The 26,674-nt window shown below is 35.6% G+C and overlaps 1 protein-coding gene across 5 annotated transcripts in view; it reads right to left on the minus strand.

Moving 5' to 3' along the window:
* Positions 1 to 26,674, minus strand: part of TINAG (tubulointerstitial nephritis antigen) — a 180,114-nt gene that overhangs the window by 102,693 nt on the left and 50,747 nt on the right. For all 5 annotated transcript variants that reach the window (XR_008298554.1, XM_053222669.1, XM_053222670.1 and 2 more), the window contains exon 10: positions 3,643 to 3,688. Coding sequence is in view for 4 of the 5 variants with exons in the window: in XM_053222669.1 (XP_053078644.1) it covers positions 3,643 to 3,688 (46 nt within the window). In the remaining variant the exon portion in view is untranslated. The remainder of the gene's footprint in view (positions 1 to 3,642; positions 3,689 to 26,674) is intronic.

Here is a 26,674-nt window from a genome sequence, read left to right on the forward strand (position 1 = left end):
GCTTTTGTTAAACTCATTCCACTCCTGGTTTTCTTCCTATATTTGGGGTTTATGCCTATGATGTGTGTGTTTCAGGCTCTCTTCCAGTGGGACTCCTACTACAATATCTTCAAGGCTGCAGATTTCACTCTGCCTTCTCATTCCCCTCCTTAGCTACTGACACTGTTCTAGCAACTTATTAAATATTCCATGGAAAGAGATGGCTTTGTGTTTGGGGTTCATCTAAATTCTAATTCAGCTGGATTTTCTATCTCCCAGAGGTCTCTCTCTCTCTCTCTCTCTCTCCTTATTTGAAATGTAACCTTCAGCTTAAACCCAGACCTACCGAATGTTCACAGTATGGAAAATCATCCCCATATTCAGCTCTCTCGTTTCTATAAAAATATGGTTTGGTATCTGTCTTTCTCTATGTTTTCACTCTTATGTGGATCCTGAGAAACTTAACAGGAACCCATGGGGGAGGGGAAGGAAAAAAAAAGAGGTTAGAGTGGGAGAGAGCCAAAGCATAAGAGACTCTTAAAAAATGAGAACAAACTGAGGGCTGATGGGGGGTGGGAGGGAGGAGAGGGTGGGTGATGGGTATTGAAGAGGGCATCTTTTGGGATGAGCACTGGGTGTTGTATGGAAACCAATTTGACAATAAATTTCATATATTTAAAAAATAAAAATAAAATAAAAATATGGTTTGGAAAATTAATTCTGATACTATTTTCAACTTATTTAGTGGTATATATGGCTTATTGTTATGTATTAAATTTTACTCAGTAGTGGAAGTCGTCTACTTTTTAAATTTTTAATTTACTATATCATAGGCCTACATGTAAATATTTTAAAATGTTCATATATAATTGTGGGGCAATAAAACTTTTCTGAACTTCTCAGTGCCCTTGCAAAAAAACCCTCTAATCTACTGGTGCACAAAGGGTGTATATGATATAGAGACACAGAATATTTGCTTTCACTTCTGTCAGAAATATTTTATCTTCACATTCAAGAATTAGATCTGTAGCCATTTGTCTAGTTAATTGATCTGATCCAAAAGGGTAATAAAACTTCTCTTATCTCCCCAAGAGGGCCAAAGAGTCAGAGACCAGACAAGGTCTTAAATTAAGCCCCATGGTGCCAGGAGTACTGGAACATTATCTCTCTTGGTTTTTACATGTTAAAAAAGGATGAAGTTCAGCATTTGGAGACATTATCTGTATTTATCTGACCCTTGCAAAGACATATTTATATTCCTAAGGGAAAGGGTAAGAACATAGGGCCCTTTCCATCCCATTTTAATAGAATATTTTTTTTTGTTCCTTGCAGGAAAGGAGGAGGTTGCCTGTCTCTACTATATAAATGGAGAAAATCCATTGTTGTCTGTCCCTCATTTATGAGGTATCAGCTGCTACTTGTATGGAAAAACATTGTTGCCTCTTATGACTGCCAGACTGAAGTGTGAGGACTTATGTGGTGACATCTGGCTACTGATCTGGATGTAAGCATCAGTAAAGTACTCTTTTCTTCTGACCCATGTTTCTTAATTCAAGTAGGATAACATCTCAGACCCTTCATAATTCTTGCAAAACAGTAGTACTAAATAAGAATTTCATATTTTAATTAACCCAAATATTAATTTTTATGTAAAATGAAAACTATTTTAGTGACCTGACTAATTTTTCCTGATTGCATAGATCAATGTTATTCATTCAGTCAAGCAACAAGCATTGCATAGATACCCATTATGTACCAGTCACTCTGCTCTGTCCTTTGGATACAGTAGTTAGTAAGGCAGACACAATACTGGCCCAAGATGAGGATACAGTTAGGTGGAGAAAATATTCAATTCAATTCAATTCAATTCAATTCAATTCAATTCAATAAAATGTTCAATTTAATAAAATATGATAATTTTTAAATTTGATTCTTATATTCCTACCACTGATATTAATCAATTTATCTAAAAGAGTCACAGCAGAAAGAAATCCTGATTTTATGCCCATGAAATAGTTTTCTTAGAAAATTTTAGATAAGTAGTAAGTTCAGAATTGATAGGAATTGCAACAAAAGTAATCTAAAAGGATGGCATGCATGTATGTGTTGAATATATGAGAATGAGCGAGTATATGTACATTTGTGTATGTCTGTGTGTGTGTGTCTGTGTGTGCATGCATGTGCATGTATGTGTACACCATCCATGAGGCTCTATCTCCATGAAGTTGAAGGTGAGAGGGTCACAGAAAGTTGTTTGTTTGTTTGTTTGTTTGCACTTTCATTCATATTCACTCCACAAATAGCTATCAGGTGTATCAGGTGCTAAATGCTAAAAACTGTTGTGAATTCAATACATTAACCAAATTATTTGTTTTTGCCTGTAAATATTATATTATTATGATACTGATATTATGATACTGAATAACTGTTTAAACTCATTTAGTAGTAATCCTATATAGAAGCTTAATTGTAGGCATTCAAACAACATATCCCCTTTCACAAATTATGAATTTTAGCTATGTAGCATTAATGCTAGTTATTGGCTACTGCAAATTTTATTTTCATGAAGATAATGATATTTAAGAAAGTTAAGGTTATTTTAAGTTTATTTATTTTGAGACAGAGAGCACGTGAGCGAGAGCAGGGGAGGGGCAGAGACAGAGAGAGAGAGAGAGGAAGAGAGAATCCCACACAGGCTCCACACTGTCAGTACAAAGCCCAATGCAGGGCTCAAACTCACCAATCATGAGATCATGACCTGAACTGAAATCAAGAGTCAGATGCTTAATTGACTGAGCCACCCAGGTGCTCCAAGAAATCTCAGTTTAAATACAAAGAAGCATGATTTTACTTAAAAGCAAAATACTTCCATTTGTCAACAAGACAAATATAAGAGGTGACCACATATGAGTCACTCTGATGACTATCACTCCTAATATTTAGGTCTATAAGTTATAATATGCCCTCTACTGTATATATTCAAATTCGAATTTCATAATAATTACCATTACCTATTCATTCTATTTCTGCCTTTTTGCAGAAATTAAAATTAAAATGCATATAATATAAGGACCTGGAACAATTCATCAAAGTTCATTGTAATTAATTGGATATTTGAGATAATATGTTCCAGTCCTCTTTAAAATGTTTCTTATGTGTAACCTTCTATTAATTTTTATACTAGACATTGTTTCTTTCTCAGTGAAGGAACATGTATTTGTTATAATTGGCAAAAGCAAAAATAAAGCACTTTACCACTATGGGAAATATGTATACTTTATATCAATACCTAATATTGATACTAACATTACAAAGGCACCATCCATAGCAAAAATAATGTGAGAACACAAAACTGACATATGATAGAAGTCTAGCCATTACTTTAACATGGATGATAACAAAACAAAATGTTTTCCTGTTGATTCTTGCTTTGAAGAAAAAACACTTTTTCGTCTTTTATAATGTGAAATAAGAGGAACTGAGGAAAACTGTTACTTTAATACAAATGATTATAAAGAATTTTCTGCTGGAGAAAATACCATTATTACAAACAATATCACTGTAACTTAGAGTGACTAAATAACACAAACCAGGAGGTAGAGACACAGATGATTCTAAAATAGTCACATCACAGTAGAAATGCAGTTGGAAAGAGGTACCTACCCAGAATTTTTCTTTCCGTCCTTGTGCCCCTTTCAGTGTGCCCCATCTACAGATAATAATAAAAAATATTGACATGGTTAAAAATGTTTGATTTGCATTTTGATAAAATGTTTCCACCTTGTTTCACTATGGAAGTGCCATCATTGTCCTACAAAAATGTGCCTGCATAGTTTTCATTTTTACCATAACCTTATTTACTTGCTCACAATATACTCCTCTATGTCCAAATGGCTAAAAATCATACTCATTTGTCAAAGAAAATAAACTGTAGGACAACTGGGGCATGGAGGTTTTTAAAGTATTTAAAGATGTCTCCGCTTCACATCTAGCTCCCTGAAACTCTACTCTAAATGGCATAAACTAAAAATCTCCAAGACTGCCAATAAGCATAATATAAATACAGATGAATGTCCTAAATAAAAGAATTTTTCATGAAATATGTATATGTGTGTATTATTTTATAAAATGGGTGGGTACCTAATGTGGACTTTCTGTTCACACATGTATGTATGGAAAGCCAATGTTTTACTCCTAGTACTGGTCCATTTTCAGTGTGGCATGTAACAATCCACAAAGAATCCAAACTTCCCAAATATCTCATGTTTTCTCTTGACTAAATCCAGTGATGGAGATGTTAGTAACATGTTCTGTCTACTAATGACATAACAAGAATTGTCTGGTATCACAAAGTGGGAGGTGTTAAGCACAGGCTCCAAATCCCATGTTCTTCTTCATGTTATATTTCTCTCTAATGAATGTTTCTCTCTAATAAATATACAGTCCCCAACTGCAGCATGTCCTGAACAGCAACAGTGGTATGTGGAGGAAACATGTGGACTACCACGTTCGTGTGCTGTGATGGATTAGCCCTGCCAGTCCTTCTCTAGTAGTCCAGATCTCAACATCAGAGTTCCTTAAAGTTAAATGCCTGTATCCTATATCTGGAAGAGATACACATCCATTCAAATATTTTCAACATGTCCATTTGCCAGAAAGCTGTTTTTAATAGGGTACAGAATAAAATGATGGCACCATAGCAGAGAGGTATTGCCTTAAGAAGGCAGGTTTATGGTGGAGATCATGGCATTCAAGAAAATACATTAATGCATTCAGATCATTTGACACAAAAAAAGGAGGGGGAAAAATGATGTGGAAGTTGGGATAACACTGAAGAACAACTTTTCTTCATTTTTTTTTTTTTCCGATCGAGGCTAGGAGTTGTCATTGCCCTGGTCCCCATCTCTCTCTTGGTTTTCTGCTACACACAGGGATAGTAGACTGGAATAGTTTAAGGTTTCAAATATTCTGGGCAGTTTAATGTGTAAGTTCAAGCTAGTTTAATTCTGAAAAACATTTTGCAGGGTTTTTTTAAATTAATTTTTTAACTTTTTTAATTATTTTAAGAGAGAGATAGAGAACAAGCAGGAGAGGGGCACAGAGAGAGGGAAAGACAGAATCTCAAGCAAGCTCCACACTGTCAGCCCAGAGACCAATGCAGGGTCTGAATTCACAAACCATGAGATCATGTCCTGAGCTGAAGAGTCGGACGCTTAACTGACTGAGCCACTCAGCTGCCACTATTCTGCAGTTTTAAAATTGTATTTACATCCTTGTAACTTTTGTATAAAAAGCTATCACGAGGGGCGCCTGGGTGGCTCAGCCGGTTGGGCGTCCGACTTCAGCTCAGGTCACCATCTTGCGGTCCCTGAGTTCGAGCCCCGCGTCGGGCTCTGGGCTGATGGCTCGGAACCTGGAGCCTGCTTCCGATTCTGTGTCTCCCTCTCTCTCCGCCCCTCGCCCGTTCATGCTCTGTCTCTCTCTGTCTCAAAAATAAATAAAATGTTAAAAAAAAATTAAAAAAAAAAGCTATCACCAGTGAAAATTATAAATGCCTCCAGATCTTCAAAGGTCCTTCCCATACTTCAAGGAGTAGGTCATATCTGAAACTTCAAGTTGCCCATTTTCTACTCATTCATCATAACTATCCTAACAATTTCAGAAAGCATTTACCTCAAATCAAACTTCCTTCCAGGTGCTCCGGCTACTAGTTACTTTAGCTATTTACATAAAATACAAGAAAAAACTAGATGTATCTAAGGACATCTAAGATGTATCTCTCCAAAATAAAACAGGCAGGAGAGGAATCCCATATCTGAGATTCCACCAAATATGGTGAGAAGTTCAGGGCACTTTGGTTTGAGGAAAGATAGAGCCTTCTAAGAAAGCAAGCCCAAGCAAAAAAGAGGTATCCACAGGACAAGCTCGATCAGTATTACCGTGATCAAGAACAGTAGGTTGGGTACTGGGGCTCAGCGTTAAGTGTCTACTTGGCTCAGTCATGATCTCATGTTCGTGGTTCGAGCCCCACTGACGCTGGAGCTGAGTCTACTTTGGATTCTGTGTCTCTTTCTTTCTCTCTCTGCCCCTCCCTCACGTGTGCTCTGTCTCTCAAAAATAAATAAAGAAACATTAAAAAAAGGCAGGAGGAATAATTGAAAGGACAATTCTCTGTCACTCAGATCTGTCCAAGCTCAGCTCTCACACTGGATTCAGGTAAATTTAAAAACCAGAGAGGGCTACTGCACTACAGCTACATCTTGTATAAAACACACTAAATACCACTCAGAAGGGAATACCCCAAATGTGTCCTTCCCCTTTTCTAAGATCTTTCTAACTTCTTGGGCTCCAATGCATTGACGACTGTGCGTGGGAAGACAAAGTAGTCCTCGATAGAGGGAGGTAAAAAGACACACAAGAATAATACGCCCTAAGATGAGTACTGCGTTTGTTGTCTAGTCCATTTCAGATGCCCCTTCGCACTCCCAGAACTACTGAGACACTGGGGACAGAAAATCGACAACTGCACGTGGGGTTAAGATTCAGCAAAATAATAACTACACATAATTCCACTACCAACAGATCAGAGACTAAATTGAAGGAAACAGAACATTTTCTCACAAGGGAGAAGACACTTAAGAATGTAATTGTTTGTCTTATTCTAGTATCACCAAACAAATCAGGAGTCGGAGGCTTAACTGAGCCACCCAGGCTAAACTCAAGTTAAACTACCTCAGTTTGGAGACATCTAAGAAATACAAATGACTATTTCAACTTTTGTTCAATGGCTCGTGTTTTTCATACATTCCCTACATTTTGTTGAGATTATCTAAATAATATTTTCAATGATATAATAGCAATAATTCTTGTTTTGCAAATCTATCAATGTCTTGGGGTTGCTATACACCTCAGGAAACACTACTGCTTGTTACAACTTTACAGGCATTAGTTGAAATACTTTTGTAGCTCAGAGAGAATGCCAACATTCAGAGTATTACAAACAGTCTCAAAATGGACAGAGAAGAAAATGAAGTCTTGAAATAGAGGTGAGAGAGGAAGAAGAAAGGAAGGCCGCTGACTTTCAGAGTTTCAGAAACTAGGATGCTTGTGAAAGGAAATTATATACAAAAGATACTAACCATTATGCAAAATTCAGATAAAGAGAAAATATCACACCTCACCAAGGAAGCTATTGTACAGTTCCCTATGTTACAGCCTCTATGTCAAGTGACAAGCAAGGTCCATCCATCATCGGGTCTAATGTTTGCACTGCAAATTTCAGTTATCTTTTCTTGCCTGTATCTTTTTTACACAGTTTCTAAGATGGTAATCAACCCATAAAGTCACAGTGGGGTATTACAGAGAAATACACCTATGGGTTGTTTTCTAAATATCTCATGGCCTCTGAAAGGCTGGGAAAGATCACTTTGCCCTAGGAGAATTCCCATTGCTATCATAGCAAATTCATGTAATTAAAACCTTTACCCAAACAAAAATAAAGGTTAATTGGTACAAAGCAAGAAGACTACTTATATTGTTCATTTATAGGAGAGAGTTCCTCTCTTCTTGGTCTATGAAGGGCATCTCTCTCTCTCTCTCTCTCTCTCCCTCCCTCCCTCCCTCCCTCCCTCCCTCTCTCTCTTTCTTTCTCTCTGTATATATGTATATGTATATAGTTACAGTTATATTTCTGAATTGTGGTACTAGACTTTGGCTTGCCATTATACCAGTAGGCTGAAATTTCTAGAAATAGTATTTATTTTCACAGATATCCTCTTGTAAACCAATGGCTATCTTTGAAGACATAAGGGTCTTCATTACATTCATACAGACTCTGAATTATTTATACTCTTCTTTATTCAGTTATACAATTTCATTTTAAGGACTATTCATAAACATTTTAGTTAGACCAGGACCATAACCTTAATCTGTTGAGAATGTTTCCTTAACCCTGCTAATTTAAAACAAATTATACAATAGGGTCACAAGTTTCAAAGATCTTGATAGTAGCTTTTCTTCAAAAACTTCTACTTCACATGAACTTTAGATTGTTCTTCTGCATTTTTCTACCCCATTAAGTTCAATTGTTCCAATTATTTGAGACCCATTAATACTTCTTTTCTCACAAACTTTAGTGACATCTGGAAAAATGCTACTATTGAGAAAAATCTGGGCAACTATTGTACTGCATTTGTTGAGGACGCCTGAGAATGGATGGTGAGTCTATGTTTACATGTCTCACTTCAAGCATGTGATCATTTAAGCTCTTCCTGTTGTATTCATCTTATTTGCCCACTTTTAGAGAGCTCTGGAAATACTACTTTTTGCCTAATATCAAGAGTCTTTCTGGAGAGACCATAAATTCTGTGGAGTGAAACTTAAAACCCATTAAAGAATGATGTAAAATTTTGTATCGCTCAGGTACTAATGTTATGAATTTCATTATACATGTTCTCTTTAACAAGGATTTTGTTCTTTTCAGATAACTGTGCTAATCAATACTACATTTTCTGAAAATCATATTTTAAGCTATTTCTAGATACTAAAATTATTGGATCTGAATAACTACTATAACTACTTTGAATAGGATTTTAAATCATAGTGTTGCTGTTGCTGTTGCTGTTGTTGCTGTTGTTGTTTGTCCCTTGGTTTGGGTTGATTTTTTTGTTTGAGGGCCATACATTCAGTGGTGGCCATATTGGATATGGTAACTAAGAGAGCCGAAGGTACAAATTTCTTAAAGTAATATGTATATTCCCATAAATATCTCTTTCAAAAAAAAAAAGCACAGGGTGTCTTGTGTACTTCATCCACTTATTTCTGCCTTTATTCAGCAAACTATTGTGTAGTACAAAGAAGATATATCTGTTGCCTTCAAGAAGCTGACAACCTAATCAGAGAGATTGTTTCAATTATTTAAGACCCATTGATACTTCTTTTCTCTAAAAATTGCGTGACACCTGGGAAAATGCTTGTTTTGAAAAAATCCGGGCTGCTCTCATACCACGTTCCCTGAGGATGTCTGAGACCTATTGGCTTCCAGTACGGAATGAGAAATATATCTAATGGGAGGCAAATGAAACATAAGTAGAAAATAATTTGAACCCAAAATTCATTTGAATCCATAACTGCTGCTTTTATAAAAGCACGTTTTATTTTTATTTTTCTATTGGTTGCAGACATAGAAATTAGCTGTCTGCAGAAGGCAAAGACAGCTCCCTTCACAGAACTGAGTAGAAATTCTTGAGGTACAAAAGGAAGTGTAGAGTTTTAGGCACAGTAAGTGCAAAGTCAACCAAGAGCCAGTAAAACTTCATCTTAGCCTATTCTAAGAGCAGCACTTAGTCCTGTGGGACTGGAGAACAGTGAAGGGAGCAGCAGGAAATCAAGTTAGGAAAGCACATTTAGCTCAGGCCATCATGAGAACTCATAACCACCAACCTTAGCATTTATAAAGTTGGGGCCAAGAGTCGTTCTAATATGGTAATGACATTATCCAGATATTCTTTCAGAGAGAAAACGGTGGTGTTAGCATGGGAGATAGATTCCAGAGGAAGGAAGGTAGCATTAGATGAATGTTGGTCATTAATGCAAGATATAATGAAATTCTGAATGAGAATGTAAGACCCATAAATGAAATATTGTTCATTCTTTTAACACCTGTATCTCCAACACCTAGAACAGTGACTGACATTCAGAGTCAACCCTAAATATATATTTGTTGAGCAAGTGAATTGAACTACACTGGCAGCAAGTGAATTGAAGTGAATTGAATGAACAGGAGGACACATATTCAAGAGCTATTTTGGAGATAAAAGTGGTGGATAGTATTATGCTAAGTGAAACAAGTCAGTCAGAGAAAGACAAATACCATAGGGTTTCACTCATATGTGGAATTGAAGAAACAAAACAAACGAACATAGGGGTAAAAAGTAGAGAAGCAAACCAAGACTCTTAGCTATAGGGAAGAAACAGATGGGGAGGTGGGCCAGGGTTGTGGGGGAGGGTAGATTAAATAGGTGATGGGGATTAAGGAGGGCACTTGTGACGAGCACCGGGTGTTGTAGGTAAGTGATGAATCACTGAATTGTACACCTGAAAATAATAGTACACTGTGTGTTAACTAACTGGAATTTAAACAAAAAGTTTAAAAAAGTGATGGAATTTGTTGGCCAGTTCGTATTGATAGAAAGGGAGAAGAAAGAGTCGAGATTAATTAACTCTAGGATTTCAATGTTGAATGAACAGGTGCATCCAAAGTGGTGTTATGTGTGCCCTTCACATTGCACAGAGATGTGTTCCTGATGATCAGGTCAACGTGTCATTGCCTAAGACTGTAATTACAGAGTGGCTTCATCTACTTTTGAGTTCTCTCTGCTTACAGTGATTCTGCATATTAACCTTTAAATTCATGACTTTTCAGGGTTTCTGACAGGTAAAATACTGTGAGAACCAAGGAAAGCTTATTATATAAAGAAATTGTGAAAGAACCTTTCTAAAGATTGTGGAATTCTTCTCTGAGAATATTATCTCTTAACTCACATGTCAAGATCACCTCTGTTCAAGAATCAAGTTTTTTAAAGCAGATCCAACATTCATCTAAGAATCTGGAGTTACAAGGAAAAAAAAAGTTTTATTTTATATTGATGGTAGGTGTAATACACTGTAGCAGAATCATCTAGACCGAAATGTTGCAATGCATCCGACAATTTACCACTTCTGGGATCCCAGCCCAGTCTATTCTGGACCCAGTAGACTGACAATAGGAATTCAAATTCATGTTTTCTGGGCAGACCAATTCTGTATTAGTGATTATAGATCCACACAGATAAAAAGAAAGTTTTGGACAGTGAATGTGTAAAGAAATCTTATGCAGTACATCCTACTAGAACAGGAAATTTAGGAGGAAAACAGGGAACAAATATATAAGAGAGCCTGATATGGAACCCTTCTTATTAAAGAAATGAAAGTCAGATAGGATATAAGTATAAAAAAACCACCAGATGAGCCTCAAACCAGTAACAATGATATGACTACTCTGGATATAGAATTTTGTTTTTAAAGGTGAGATTGTAGATAGATAGACTCTCAGCTCCCTTTACACAAACATTTGGAAGATTAGTACAGTAAGAATGAGGCAAAGATAAGCAGACTTTTGTTGCCTTATGAATGTTCTACCAGAGACACTTTGTAACTTCATTCAGAAAAATACTCAGGCCTAGTGAGTATAGCAATGTTGAACAAGATAGAGAGCTTTAGGGGGTACTAATTAATGCTAGCTCAAAGATGAAACAAAATAGATTGTACGGGAAAGCAAAATCAGTTGAGGGCATTCCCCATCTCCCTTCATTTTCCAATGAAGCAAAATTAAATCAAGTCAGGTTTACTCAATCTAAGACCAGATACTTTTATTGATATGTTCTGCCAAGGGACTACCAATTTTGTCATAGTTTGGAGAAGCAGATGGAGATTTGTGAAAAATCAAATATTTTTTGCATGAAAATGTCAGAGATGATTGTGTATTCCTAATATTAATTAATCATTTTACCAATACTATTTACTGAGTTGCTGCTATATTGCTTATCCTATCCTATCCTGATATTTCAGGAAGCGAAAATATTGCAAGTATAATACCACACATAATTTGACCTATAAAAAGGAGTACAGAAGAAAATAACAACACAGTTGTGCCCAGATATGCTCTGGTCATAATGGTCTGCTTGGGTACTAAAAGAACGAAAGCTCTGTATATAATATATTGACACAATACAGGTAAAGATGTTCACAATCATGTGAAATGTACTTAGGAGAGAGAGTACAAGATCAAAACTATCCATCATCAACAATGACAATTAACTAGGGTAGTATCTTATGAAGATATACTTCTAGGGAAAACTTCAGTCCTTTGATGTTAGGAATAGAAATGGTTGATCTTCTCATAAAATCTCAGCACTTAAGGAGACTTGGAGATTATAGTATAATCCAGGCTATGACTCAAGCTAAATTTGACCCACTGCCTGTTTCATAAATAAAGTTTTATGGGAAAAATAAAGCTCATTTATTTACATATTATCTCTGTGAGCTAATGGCAGAGTTGAGTTGTCAAGACCAAAAGGCACAAAGAATTAATCTGACTCTCCTCCAATTTCTTTTTTTTTTAACTTTATGCATTTAATTTGAGAGACAGAGAGAGAGAGAGAGAGAGAGAGAGAGAATCGCAAGCAGGCTCCCTGCTCTCAGTGTGGAGCTGGGCATGGGGCTCAATCCCACAAACCAGAGATCATGACCTGAGCCGAAATCAAGAGTTAGACACTTCACCAACTGAGCCATCCAGGTGCCCCTCCACTCCAATTTCTTTGCTTCATAGGTAAAGTAACTAAGGCTCAAAGAGGTTAAGTAACATTTCAAACTATACAGTAAGTGAATAAATTGGTACAAGCACAACTAATAACACAAGCAGTAAACAATAGAACTAGCAAAAGACAGAAATGGGTGGAATCATTTATAGTTGAAATGAGAGAAGGCATACAGGCCTTGAATAGCGTGTAGGTAATGCCAAGAGAAAAGGAGGACAGGCCTGAGAAAAGAGCATGAAATAACGCCTAGAGCTACTCTGTGCGCATTCAAAGAGGTATCACGAAAGGTTTGGAAGGAGGAGGATTGTAAAACCACCATAAAAAGGTAAAACTCGTGATGGTGAATAAAGACAGATTAAAATGGAAAAGTATAGGGTTGAAGGCACAAAGAACAGTTTGGCCATTATAACAATATTCCAGTCAATGTTGCGTTCATCATACCCAACCATCTCACTTGTATCCTGAAATTTAATGAATATAATCATAACAATAATGGGGATGGAAAATAATATTTACTGCATTCATTTGAGGCTCAAAATAAATCATCAAAGCTGTCACTTAATATCACAAGTAGTATCTATTCAGAAATTTATATTTAAATTTATATTTCTGTAACCTTTCCCTTTTTATTGTAATGTAGACTTGGCCTGACTTTCTTTTTAATCTTACTAAAGTAGTCTGTTATATCCTACATGTTTCTGTTTAGAGAAGACATTGTAAATTGCCATAGCAACACATGCCTTTTAACAAAACCTGCCAATCCATTCATTCATCAGAATTGTCATATGTATCATATTCCTGGAACACAGGATAAAATCTTGATCCTAGATTCTGAAGAGGTAAGCGTTTAATAATTTGCTTTCTAAAAATTACAGTGATTACCCTGAAAGTGCTCTCTGTTTCAAGGAACAACTGTTCCATACTCCAGCTGACAGAAAGAAGTCAGAAGCCGCTGTACTTTCTATTCCTGATATCCCCTCCCCCACCACACATCTCTAGAAATCCATAAACATTTATTTTACTTAACCTCCACGTAAATTCTGTCACATTTGAAATTTTGAGGGGAACACCTACCAAAGAAGGTATTAGTTTATAAAACAAAATCACAAAAAAGAATTGAAGCTAAATTTAGAAGGAAGCACTCTACTGGGGGCTAGTAAAATGCCATCACATAGGCCCCCCAAGCTCGAAGTATCCGCAGACATTAACACTCATTCACCAAGAAGGTAAAGTATACTTTCCCGATTACTAAAAGCCATTCTCAGCCTTGGCATAACCCATTGCCCCAGTTCTTCATAAATCTAATAAATTGCCTATAATCATTTCCCTCAATGGAACCATTTGTTTATGTACTGTCTTTCCTTCATGTTTACTAACAAAGAAATTATTCTTTCCAAGCATGCTGATTTTACACAATCCAGTAGAGTTAAAGGGTCTGTGACCAAACTCCTACTACTTATATGGCCTTCTTGGTACAAAAACAATCATATTATCTAAGGCCATGACACTTTATCACATTTACCAAAGAAATTAATCATTTGCTCTTACAATCACATTTCTCCTTCCCATCTCATCCTTATTCACCTACTTGTGTTCCCCAAGTAAACTGGATCAAAAAAATTTTCTTAATAATAAATTGAAATAGTAAGTGTAAAGGGGTATATCATAGATAAGTACTCATTAATGCCATACTTAAATCAGCTCCAAATTATAGTTTTTATTTTATTTTTTTTTAATTTTTTTTTCAACGTTTATTTTTTATTTATTTTTGGGACAGAGAGAGACAGAGCATGAACGGGGGAAGGGCAGAGAGAGAGGGAGACACAGAAACAGAAACAGGCTCCAGGCTCTGAGCCATCAGCCCAGAGCCCGACGCGGGGCTCGAACTCACGGACCGCGAGATCGTGACCTGGCTGAAGTCGGACGCTTAGCCGACTGCGCCACCCAGGTGCCCCTCAAATTATAGTTTTTAAAAATAACTCTGAAAACAGGTTCAGAGTAATTAAAAAAAAAAGAAAAGTATGAACTTAAAAAAAATTAAACAAAGTATGAAGTGAGGAGTCGACTAGGTGGCACACAGGCTGTGTCATATTTAATCCTGTCTTTTGATTAAATTATTGTCCAATGAAATCGATGAGCAAACAGATGTATAGAGATTAAGTAACTTGCCAGATATCACCCAAAGGGAAGGACAGCATTAGCATTTGTATCTAAACTTGACTCCAAAACACAGTTCTTTATGCTCTGTAGCATTACCCCCACAAACTGTACTGAAGCAAAAATGATTTTAGAGACCTTTAAGTGTATATGTGAGTATGGGGGTGTGTGTGTGTGTGTGTGTGTGTACATATACAATGTAATATATGTTTTATTTTTTTTAGTGTTTATTTGTTTTTGAAGGAGAGAGACAGAGCATGAGCAGGGGTCAGGCAGAGAGAGAGGGAGACATAGAATCTGAATCAGGCTCCAGGCTCTGAGCTGTCAGCACAGAGCCTGATGTAAGACTTGAACTCACAAACCACGAGATCACAACCTGAGCCTGACTCGGAGCTTAACTGACTGAGCCACCCCAGCACCCCTATTATATATGTTTTATAAACCATGTTCTTATGTATGTCAAGTGAGCTTTCTAAGAATTTATTTATTTTATTTTATTTTAATTTAATTTCATTTTATTTTTTTTTTTTACATTTATTTATTTTTGAGAGAGAAAGAGAGAGACTGAGTGCAAGCTGGGGAGGGGTAGAGAGAGAGGGAGACACAGAATCTGAAGCAAGCTCTGAGCTGTCCTCACAGAGTGCAACACAGGGCTGGAATTCATGAACCGTGAGATCATAACCTTAGCTGAAGTCCCACGCTTAAGAAACTGAGCCACCCAGGCACCCCTCTAAGAATTCTTTTTAAAACAATGCTCCTACCATGCCTGCACCTAAATAAGAATTGGGCTTTTTTTTTTTTTTTTGGCTACTGTTGTTTTGTTTTATAAAAGGTCAGTTTGTAGTAATAGCAGTTATAGAGTAGAATGGACCTGGTCAGTGTTTGAGATGTCAAATCAATGAGACACCAATGTCAAACAAGAGAAAACAAACGGAGCACAAACAGTTCTGTCACTTTGATTCAGTACTGACATACAAAGGCAACACGATTCAATCAGGACTGAAAATAGAAGAAAAATAAAACTCATTTATCAGTTTCACCATCCCCAGGTCCCTCTCTACAGAACCTCCCAGTGGTGTTTTTGAATGATTGATTGATAGTTTTCATCGTTGCACCAAATTAGTAGGTCTTATTTTTATTTTACTTATTAAGGCTCTTCATGTTATTCATATCATTATCCTCAGCATCTAGCCAGGTGACTAGTAAATAATCATTGCACAATAAAATTGATATAAATGTTCAGTTAAGAATCAATGTGGGAGGGGCACCTGGGTGGCTCAGTTGATAAAGCACCCGACTTTGGCTCCAGTAATGATCTTGCAGTTGGTGAATTCGAGCCCCACATTGGGCTGTGTGCTGACAGCACAGAGCCTGGAAGCCTGTTTTGGATTCTGTGTATCCCTCTCTTTTTGTCCCTCCCTTGCTTGCTCTGTGTCTCTGTCTCTCTCTCAAAAATAAATAAACATTAAAATGTTTTATAAAAAAACTTAAAAAAAAGAATCCATGTGGGAGGCATTTTTAAGTAATTTAAATAATTACACTTTTTTTCAAAAAGTTAAAATATTCTTGGAAGCCATTCAATATAATAGCCAAAGGATTCTTTTAGCCTTTGTACAATCTTAACTAATTAGGGGTTTTTATCATCAAGTTTAATTCACATACAATTAAAAAAAAACATATATGCATGCTAAGTAAACCCACATAGGAGAAGTCAAATCTGGCAGGACTTAAGATGGAGATCAAAAATATTTTAATGTGATTTGCACCTGCAATTATAATCATGGACACAAATGCAAACATTTAGCAAGAAGAACCAACCGCTATTTATTCTTTCTTTTTCTGAAGACTATGATATCACCAAGCCAAAAGGGCATTTTTCAGTATCTGTTTTCTATAACCTCTAAACAACATTTTATACTATTAACCATTCCTGCCTTCTTGGAACATTCTCTTCCCCAGGTGTGTGTGATAGCTAGCTTGGTCCCCCATCTTATGATTTCTGCCTAGTCTCCTTGACTAGCCCCTCCTTCTCTATTTCACCTTGAAATACTGGAGTTACTCAGGTTTTGATCTGCAACCCTTCTATCCCTTCCCACGGTTTCAGCTACCATCTAAATGCTAGTCATTTTCCATGGCTTCTCTATGGGTTCATAAAATCTATGGTTTCACTCCAGAAATACACATCATTGCTTATTTCACCTTTCCATTTCAATGTCTCCGGAAATCTCGAATTCAGTAATCTAAGTTGAATTCTTGATCCTTCTTCTGTTTCCAATAAATGGAGCATCTGTGCAACCTCTTCCTCTTGAAGGTTACTTGGGACTTGTTTGTGACACCTACCTCTCCAATCAACATCCATTTCAACAAATTACCAAGTCTTGCCAATTGTACAAAAAAGATATACCTCACACTCATTGATTCATATTTACAACTACCAACTCAGTCCAAGCTACCATTATTTCTTGATCAGAGCTTCTGACATTAATTTCATAAATGATCTTCCTGTTTCACCTTCAACCCCATAATTTCATCCTCTAAGCATCACATATAGTGACCTTTTTTAAAAATGCAAATTTTGGAATTTTCCTGTTGAAAGCCCTTGAAAATAACTTCTCTAAAGCTTCGGGTGAGGTTCAAAAGTCTAACCATAACTACAAGGCTCTGCAATCTTTGTTCTATACCTACTTGTGTATGTAAAGACTTGTCTTTTCAACTGCATTATCCGTATTTGTGTTTATCCTAAGCCATTCCTAGAAATTCCCAAAAGACATAAGGATGGTGACTAAGAGGAGATAGCGAAGCAAAACATTTGAGGCAACATAATCCTTAAAAGAAAGTGTAATAATTGGCTGTAGAGCAGGAACATTTATCCAGTAGTGATGAACACCGATAGGCACTTAGCACCATGTCCCATATTGGTGCAGTAGAGCTTGAGCAGAATCGTCAACATAACATAACAGTGGAGCAAGGAGCTGCACATGTCAACCTGTACTTCAATTCAGAATACAGACTGGGGATTGTACCAGAGACCAAGATAGTGAGCGAGGCGAAGAGTGACCTACGACCCTGTCTGTTGGCAACCACAGAGTCTGGATAGATTTCTTTTAGTTCATGGAGAAGGTAAAAGGGAAAAATTACGTGAGAGCAAACACATATTCATGGTATATAAAACATTATCCTATGCTCTTAGAAAAAAGACAATACCTCAGAAAAATTATTAACTAAGAGAGCTCTCTTATGCAATTGAATTTGTATTCTCAGTGGATTGAAAGAAAATTTGGCTTTTATGCACTGATGACATGAGCAGAGTACACATTGAGACATATGGGTAACAAGATAAATAAAGTGTAAGTATTATGAACAAGTTAAAAGGAAAGCAGGTAAGGCAAGGAAACTAGTTTCAATAGCATATTTCACACGTGAGTCTAAGGTTATGGTGAGTCAGAACTGATTCTTCAGGAAAATAAAATAAACGTATAAAGTGTTCATTTGATAAAACTTCGCACAATGCTCCATGGTATCTTGAAACAAGACACCAGAAGTTCAGCAAACTTTGTTGTTTTCCTCAGCAAGTATTTTATGACAGTTTTCCTGATAATTTATTATGCTTTTTACTTTATATAAATTTGATGGTTGAGGACTCCATTTTTATAAGATTAATATTTAATTCTGTTACTTAAAAAATTTGTTGGTTTTGATTTCACACTTTATGAAATTGGGTAACTTCTACTTTATTATCTTTTTCTTCACACTCAAATGATTCAACTTTGTGTATAATTTTATTTTAAGAATTCCATATAATAACTTTTTGAAAAAAAGCATAAACATATATAGTAAGCTCTATATGTATAAGTAAATATAAACATAAATATAATCCACTGTTTTCGAGCCAAAATATCAGAATCTTGTTATTAAAATGCTTTTTTAGTTATACATCTTTTGAGAATATTTTTAACTGTATAAAGGATAGGATTATGCTGTTGAGTTCATGTATGTGAAACATTAGAACAGGGCCAATAATTTAAACACTACACAAAAGAGTTAGCAACAACTATAACTATTTTGCCAGCATAATATTATGATAATCAATTCACCAAACTCAAAGAGTTAACTTTATGGAAAAATATCAATTTAATCAAAGAGTTGAAAGCCAGATTAAGTAAATGAATGTAAGATACACTAGTAAAGATATAAAATAATTATTACCCCCCAAATAGCTTTAGAATCAGATAGTTTTAAGGAAAAGTTTCCTTATATTTATCTCCAGAAATTTGAAAGTTGCTGAAAATTATCCAATTTATTTTATGAGACTATGGTAATGTTACCAAAATCTGAAAAGGCGATAATATAAAACAAACTTTATTTTTGGTTTCTTGATAACTAAAATTGTAAAACTTGAAATAAAATGCTAACAAATCATGCACATTGGTGTGTAAAGCCTATGAGCATTCTAGAATAAATTCTAGAAATATAACTGGTTAACTTCATAAATTCGTTGATAGAATATAACATTACATCTATTGAAAAGCATTCACTTATCTCAACATATATTAACAATTTATAATACATTTTTAAAACTCATTATGATCAAAAGTATTTTTTTTTAAAGTAATCTCTAACCCAATGTAGGGCTTAAACTCAAGACCCTGAGATCAAGAATTGTATGCTCTACAGGCTGAGCCAGTCAGGCACCCCTAACCAAAACTTTTAAAACTCAGCATAGAAAGATGCTTCCTGGCTTTAAAAACAAAAACAAAACAAAACAAAACAAAACAAAAAACCTGATCTTTATTCAAGAACCAACACATAAAGATTTAACTTCAGAAGTATTTAATTTAAAGGAAATAAAAAATGGTGAGTCCTCTATCCAAGCTAGAGAGTTCTCGAAATCCTGGACAATTTAATACACATGAAATAAGATTTTTTTTGAGTCAGTTTGATGTGCACAATAGAATAATTTCTGTACCTATCAGTGCACCAAAGCTAATTTCCTTTCCAAATTTCACTAATTTTCTCTATTACCGAATATAATCTTTTTTTCACACAAAAATCAAGGGTTTTTAACTGTTATTCAAAAAATGTAAATCCATGTTCTGCCCAGGTTTCCCCCAAGAAAATCAAGGAATAGTATTTAATCAGATGTCTTTGCTAGAACCCAAGAAACCTCCAATTATATTTCTAACACATAAAAGATATTTTACCTAATTTTCTCTAAAATTTTTGTATCTTTAGGAAAGTAAAAGTATTTATAGATACTTTTAGGAAAGTAAAAGTACTTACTTTTAGGAAAGTAAAAGTATTTATAGAAACCAAGTAGTATCACTGAAGCTAATATTTTCAATGAAATTCATCCAAATTTTGGAAAACATCAAATTGCACAATGTAATTCCACATTCCATTCCCCAGCAAAATTCATTCTGAAGTCAATTACCAAGTAGGAATTGGGAGGGGCCTGGGTGGCCCAGTGGGTTAAGCCTCCAGCTCTCAATTTTGGCTGTCATAATCTCACAGTTTGTGAGATCAAGCCCCATGTTGGGATTCTCTTGCTCTCCTTCCGTCTCTGCCCCTTTCCTGCTCACATTCTCTCTCTCTCTCTCTCTCAAAAAAAAATAAATAAATAAAACTAAATAAATAATAAACAAATAAACTTTAAAAAGAAATAGCAATCGTGGCTTTTCTTGAGAAATCTTGAAATAAACTTGCGCAATGTTATAACAATATTATAATGCATAAATTTAACATTTTTGAAAGCATTAGAAAAGGAACATTGAGTCAATTTTTAAAGAACTTTTTAGATGATTTCACTTGTTTATTATGTGCATGATGGTTTTATTTTCCATATAATCAGGTAAATTTCTCAGATGAGAAGTCCATCTTTCATTCACAAGGGAGGAATCTGAATAACATAATTTGAGAGTGTCATTTAAAGATTTTAACCTATTTCAGGGGTGCCTGGGTGGCTCAGTTGGTTAAGCGTCTGACTTCAGCTCAGGTCATGATCTCACAGCTGGTGAGTTTGAGCCCCGCGTCAGGCTAAAGCCTGCTGCTGACAGCTTAGAGCCTGCAGCCTGCTTTGGATTCTGTGTCTTTCTCTCTTTCTGCCCCTCCCTGCTCCTTCTCTGTCTCTCTCTGTCTGTCAAAAATAAATAAACATTAAGAAAATTTTTTAATAAAAATATAAAAATTTTAACCTATTTCAAAATGTTATAGATTTGGGGCAAAGTATAGCAAATTTAAAAAGTCATTACAATATATATATACATTTACAAATATAGCCCAAATGATTCCTACTTTTGATATTATTCACTAATAGTAGTTAACATTTATTAAATGCTTTCAGATACCAAGCGTACAAATACTGTATCCACGTCTCATTTATTCCTCACAAACAACCTTTTATCCTCAGCTTCTAAAAGGCTAAATACAGCTAAACAAATGTCAGTCCTACGATTCAGATGTGCCTGACTTCAACACACATATTCTTAACACTGTGCTGTGTCCCAGTAGTTTATCAAAGAAGATTAGTATTGAAGTGGCTTGAACTTAGAGTTGGTTCTGCAGCTAACCAGCATGTAATCTCTGGAAAATCTATATCCCTATGTCCTCTTCTTTTACATTAGGTTATTTTGTATATAAAATCCATGGTCTTTTGTAGATCTTAGATGGACAAAATATTTTAAGTTTGGAAATTAGTAAATTCTTTAGTCAGTTTAATCAAATTATTATTTTAACATTTCTTTTATTTTTAACCTTACATACTATTGAAATACTTAAGGGGCGCCTGGGTGGCTCAGTCAGTTTAGCATCTGACTCCTGATATTGGCTCAGGTCATGATCTCATGGTTCATGAGTTAGAGCCTGCACTGGGCTTTGTGCTGATAGCACGGAGCCTGCTTGGGATTCTCTCTTTCCCTCTCTCTCTATGTTCTTCCCCCACTTGCACATGCTCTCTCTCTCTCTCTATCTCTCTCTCTCTCTCTTTCTGTCTCTCTCTCGCTCCCCTTCTCCTTTTCCCTCTCCTTCTCTTTCAAAATAAACTTTTAATAAATAAATAATTCAACCTGGGGAATATAAGTGAAATAGAATAACAGCTTAGTAGCCAAATAGCCTCATCTCTGAAAGTTGCATTTATGAAATATATGAAAATCTCAGGATATATAGAAGAGAAAAAAGGAATATTATAAAAACAAAATTCTTGAAGAATAGCATTTCCCTAAAGAAAAATAAATACAGGGTTCTTAATAGCCTTTAAAAAGTAAAAACAAGCAAACCTATGCTATATTCTTTATATATAAAACAAGTACTAATTTAAGATGCTCTGAGGTTTGTTTTTTTTTTTTATCTCATTGGAAAAAATAAACAGGAAAAATAACTGGGTAAATATTGAAAAAATGAGATCAATGAAGCAATGCAAACACCATCTGGTACTAAAATAAACTGGTAGATGCTGAATAATAGAAGGTGAGTATTTTGAACAGCACAACCTATATAAGCAATTTATATAAGAATTTGATAAGCAATAAAAATACATTATAAAGAGTAAAGAAGAAGTGGGTAGTTCATTACATGGCCTTGATATTTTTAGCTCAGAGTTTGGAGGAGAAAAAATTAAATTGTCACCATACATCATTTACCTAAATATCTTTCAGGTATGCTTTTCACTTAATTAATTTAAGAATCATTTTTTAAATTTTTTTTTTACATTTATTTATTTTTTGAGAGACATAAAGAGACGGAGCACAAGTTGGGGAGGGGCAGAGAGAGAAGGAGACACAGAATCTGAAGCAGGCTCCAGGCTCTGAGCTGTCAGCACAGAGCCTGACGCGGGGCTCAAACTCACAAACCATGAGATCATGACCTGAGTTGAAGTCGGATGCCCAACCGACTGAGCCGCCCAGGCGCCCCTAAAAATAAAACTTCAAAGGGGTAGAATAAAAGCTAAAAGTATTGTCCAGGTCAAAACCATTAAATATAAATTTCTAAAAGCCAACAATAAACCTGAGTTTAGTCAATAATGTAAAAGGATCAATGCTTTCAATGCATGATGAGCTCAAACACATTCAGATTTAAAAAAATTAAGACTATTAGAAAAAATGAATAAGGGGCAAGAGTAAAGAGTTCACAGGGAAATGCAAAGGAATAATTTATTTATTCACTTTTATTTTAGGGTCATTTCCCACTTTGCTCCTCACTTGTGCTATCTCCAATGAACCTGCATCCCCCTGGGTGAGGCTCCCTTCCTCTGTGCTCCTCTATACTTTCCTGTTCCATTCATTTCAGAACCAATGCACTTACAGGTGCATAACCAATAACTTATGGTTACAGGAATGTCTCCACCACTAGACTGTAAACACTTGAAGGTCAGCCAAGTGTATGTATGTATTTCCTAGAGCTCAGCTTGGCCATAGAGTGCAAAGAAAGATTACTTTTCCTTTTTAAACCCTGTTTTAAATCCCATTGAAATCCCATTTCTTTTCTCTGGCGTTGCTGCTCTCAAATCTATCTCATCTCAGAGTAGAATGACTCAGAACTAGGATGCTAAACTGAACTGTTTGTAAATGTGAAAGACTTATCTTAGTCTCTGTACTGGGAACACCATTTCACAGGATATGGGGTGTAGAGATGTCACATAGACACTTTTGGGAAATTTTATTGTAAAGGAAGCAATATTGCTGAAACTGAAAAGACACGTAAATTAACATAGAGATAATGGTGGAATGTGAAACAAACTTAGAGGGTGAAGCAGTCAGAGCCAGGCTGGGCTTCTTGGGATAAGTAAGAAACTTTATGATTTTTTTTCCTAAAGTTTATTTTTATTTATTTTGAGGGTGAGAGAGAGAACAAGCAGGGGAGGGGTAGAGGAGAAGGAGACAGCCAAAATCCCAAGCAGGCTCCGTGCTGTCAGCATAGAGCCAGACACGGACCTCGAATCCATGGACGATGAGATCATGAACTAAGCTGAAATCAAGAGTCGGATGCTTAACCAACTGAGCCGCCCAGGTGCCCCAAGAAAATTTATGGTTAAATAGAATGCCCCTCTCATTTGGCTACATTTTAGTCTTATATTTTTACTGGATTCCTCCTTGTTCTACACTCAACCCATATTAAAGTCCTTCCAATTCCTTAAATATTCTCACTGTGAGATTATGCATTTGCTACCTACTTTTCCTGAAACATGATCTTCCCTTCCCATATAATTTTAGTAACCCCCACTTGCTCTACAGAAGGAGCTACCTCTTCCAGGGAGTCTTCTCTGGCCTCTGAATTGGGAGCTATGAGCCTTCCTATATGATGCACATCCTCACTACTCAATATAAATTCCTATCCTATTTCCATCTCTACACTCAAGACACTGTGTTAGCACCTGCTTCTCTCTCCTCTCTCTTTCTCTCTCAATTTACTTGAGGACAGGGCAGTATATAATTGGTATTTGTATTCTTAATGCCATTAACACGGCACCTGACACATATTACAGACTTAAAAAAAGTTTCTTGTTGAAAAATCAAGCAGAAGTCTTTATGTACAGATTAAATATGTGTGGTCAAAGTAAGTGAGGTTAGGAAAAAAAGATACATTTATTTTTATCCTAAGAAAATTTTTAGTAACGGGCCACCTGGCTGGCTCAGTCAGTAGACCATGAGACTCTTGATATTGGGGTTTTAAGTTCAAGCCTCACATTGGGTGTAGAGATTACTTAAAAAATAAAAACTTAAAAAGAGAGAGAAGTTTTAGTAAAATAAAATATAGCAATTGCTTCAGAAAACCTATGTGGTAAAAATACATCGAATGAACCTTGGCACTGGACTTTCCTTGTAGTATTGGTAGGATATTCTTATTGAAGCCAAAAGGAACTGAAAGTTTTGTTTTGTTTTGTTTTGTTTTAACATTCTGTCTCTGACTTCTGGTAGAATAGAATAATAATTCTCATCTCATAAAGATTTTTAAGTATGAGGGTTATGCAATAGTACTACTTTAGTGATTATGGGTAAAGTTGGTACCAAATACATGTATTAATTTATTCAATATGAAGCAGTGATTCTCAAAATTTTTCAATGAATATTTTCTAAAAACAGAACACAAAATCACAGAGGGTCTGGCAGATGTGGATGACATCAGCTCTCCACAAACTCAGAATTTGTGCCTTTGGTTTTTTCTTCTCTTTAAGATTTATGAAAATTTGGAATTCTATTCCAAAATATAACTCTATTTATTCTGATATTAAAATGTTCCTGTCAATTTTTTTACAGTCTTCAGCCACTTTTGCAGTCAGGGGGAGCCATGTGAATGAGTTCTAGCCAAAGAAGCGTGAATGAAGTGATAAGTTTCAATACTAAGCCAAGGCTTTAAGTAAATATAAGAAGCCCTCCTCATGCTCTTCGTTTTCCATCAGCTGAATAAGATCACATGTGACCCTAAGAGATGGCAGAGTGACAACGTGGAGAGAGCTTGGGCCCCGAGACCATGTGGAAGAGAGCTACACAGAAACTGGGATCACCCATCTTGAACTATTATGTGAACAAGAAATTTTAAACATCTATTTGTTGCAACGACTACTGTTATTCAAACCAGTAGCCCCCCCACCAAAAAAAAAAAAAGAAGAACTAACCATTTGGCAGTTCAAAGATATCCTAACCCCCAAATGAAATATTTTTTTTTGTCTATACTAATTATCACATATTTATTTGGATTTTTGAAATAAGTGCTGTTGAAATGTTCTTTCAACTGTCTTAGACTTTGCCATGCATTAAAAACCTCTAATTAAAACATCTGCTCAGAATTTCTCAATGTGCCATAGGTTAAAGCAAGAAAATTCAGGCTTAATATTTAGTTTTTATTCAGAAAGGAAGAGGCAAAAAAAAAAAAAAGGAAGGATGAATGGGGAAAAACGAGTGGTGCCCCCCCTAAAGCTATGTCAAATAATTTGTAATGGCACTAAATAATGCTCATGGAATCCTTATTATTTATGATATGCATAGAATATATGGAAAAAAGCTCACAGAATCTTGTTATTTATGATATGTATAGAAAATATGGAAAAATATACTAGAAACCTCACTCTGAAACATTTTTATACTTTCCTATATGGCAAGTATCGTTGACTGGATGGAGGGATCAGTGGATGGACAGATATATATAAATCAAAGGCTTATTACTACAAAGTAGACAATCATTATTAACATAATTAGTCACTAACATAAAAATTATGACTTTTAATTACCCTTTAACACTGTATTCATAATCTGTAAAATATTATTGCCTTACTATTACATGGTAACATTTTTTCTCATAAATAATGATTTAAAAATCTAAAAGAATAAATTAGAGAATCATAAAAATCACTGAAATTAAAATCATCATGACCTCTCCTCCCGATTTTTCTATTTTCTCCAAGTCCATCAACCCTCCCTTTTCATCAGTGTTAAGTCTTCTGCCGTTTGACCCATACTTAGGTCAATACTCATACCTAAATCCCTTGTTTTTTTCTGACTCTTCATTATACTCATCTGGAAAAGTGCCCATACTGAATGAATTCAACTACCTGTTTCTCCCTGCAAACACTTAGCTGACTACAACTGCAGAAAACACACGAGAGGGCTGAAGGGTACCATTATCAATGTGTAGTGATTTCTTCACGTTCCTCTGGGCAACTGCTTCTCCTAAACATTTAGAAGACCATTGCCATATATCACCATTCTATACCTCAAATGTCTGATAATGTGACCCTCCTACCACCTCTTCCCTCTACAGATAACCTTACCTTCTACATCCTGGAGATAAATAAAAAATTTAGAAAGGATAACTTTATAGGAATTTTGCTCAATTTACCACTATCTTAAATGTTAAAACAGTTTCATCTAACTTCAGATTCTCTGCCTTCTTTCCTCATATAAGAGGGTTGCCACGCAGTCTCTTTCTAAAACCAATCTCTTCACTTACTCTGGATTCGAATTCTTACAGCTTTATAGCTTTCTTGGATATATTTAAACAAACAAACAAAAGGATTAAAAAATGTGCTGGCCTCTCCTTTTCTTTCTTTGTAGATGCATCATTTTCTAGCCAGTCATTAAATATTGGATTTTCCCATGGTGTAATCTTAATCAATCTTTGCTTTTTTTCTTATTCTGTTTAGTCCCATCCGTCTTGAAACCTTATCTCTCCTATGACATTGAGATCAGTATATC

The sequence above is a fragment of the Acinonyx jubatus genome, chromosome B2, assembly GCF_027475565.1.
Source record: "Acinonyx jubatus isolate Ajub_Pintada_27869175 chromosome B2, VMU_Ajub_asm_v1.0, whole genome shotgun sequence".
In the NCBI taxonomy this organism is placed as follows: domain Eukaryota; kingdom Metazoa; phylum Chordata; class Mammalia; order Carnivora; family Felidae; genus Acinonyx; species Acinonyx jubatus.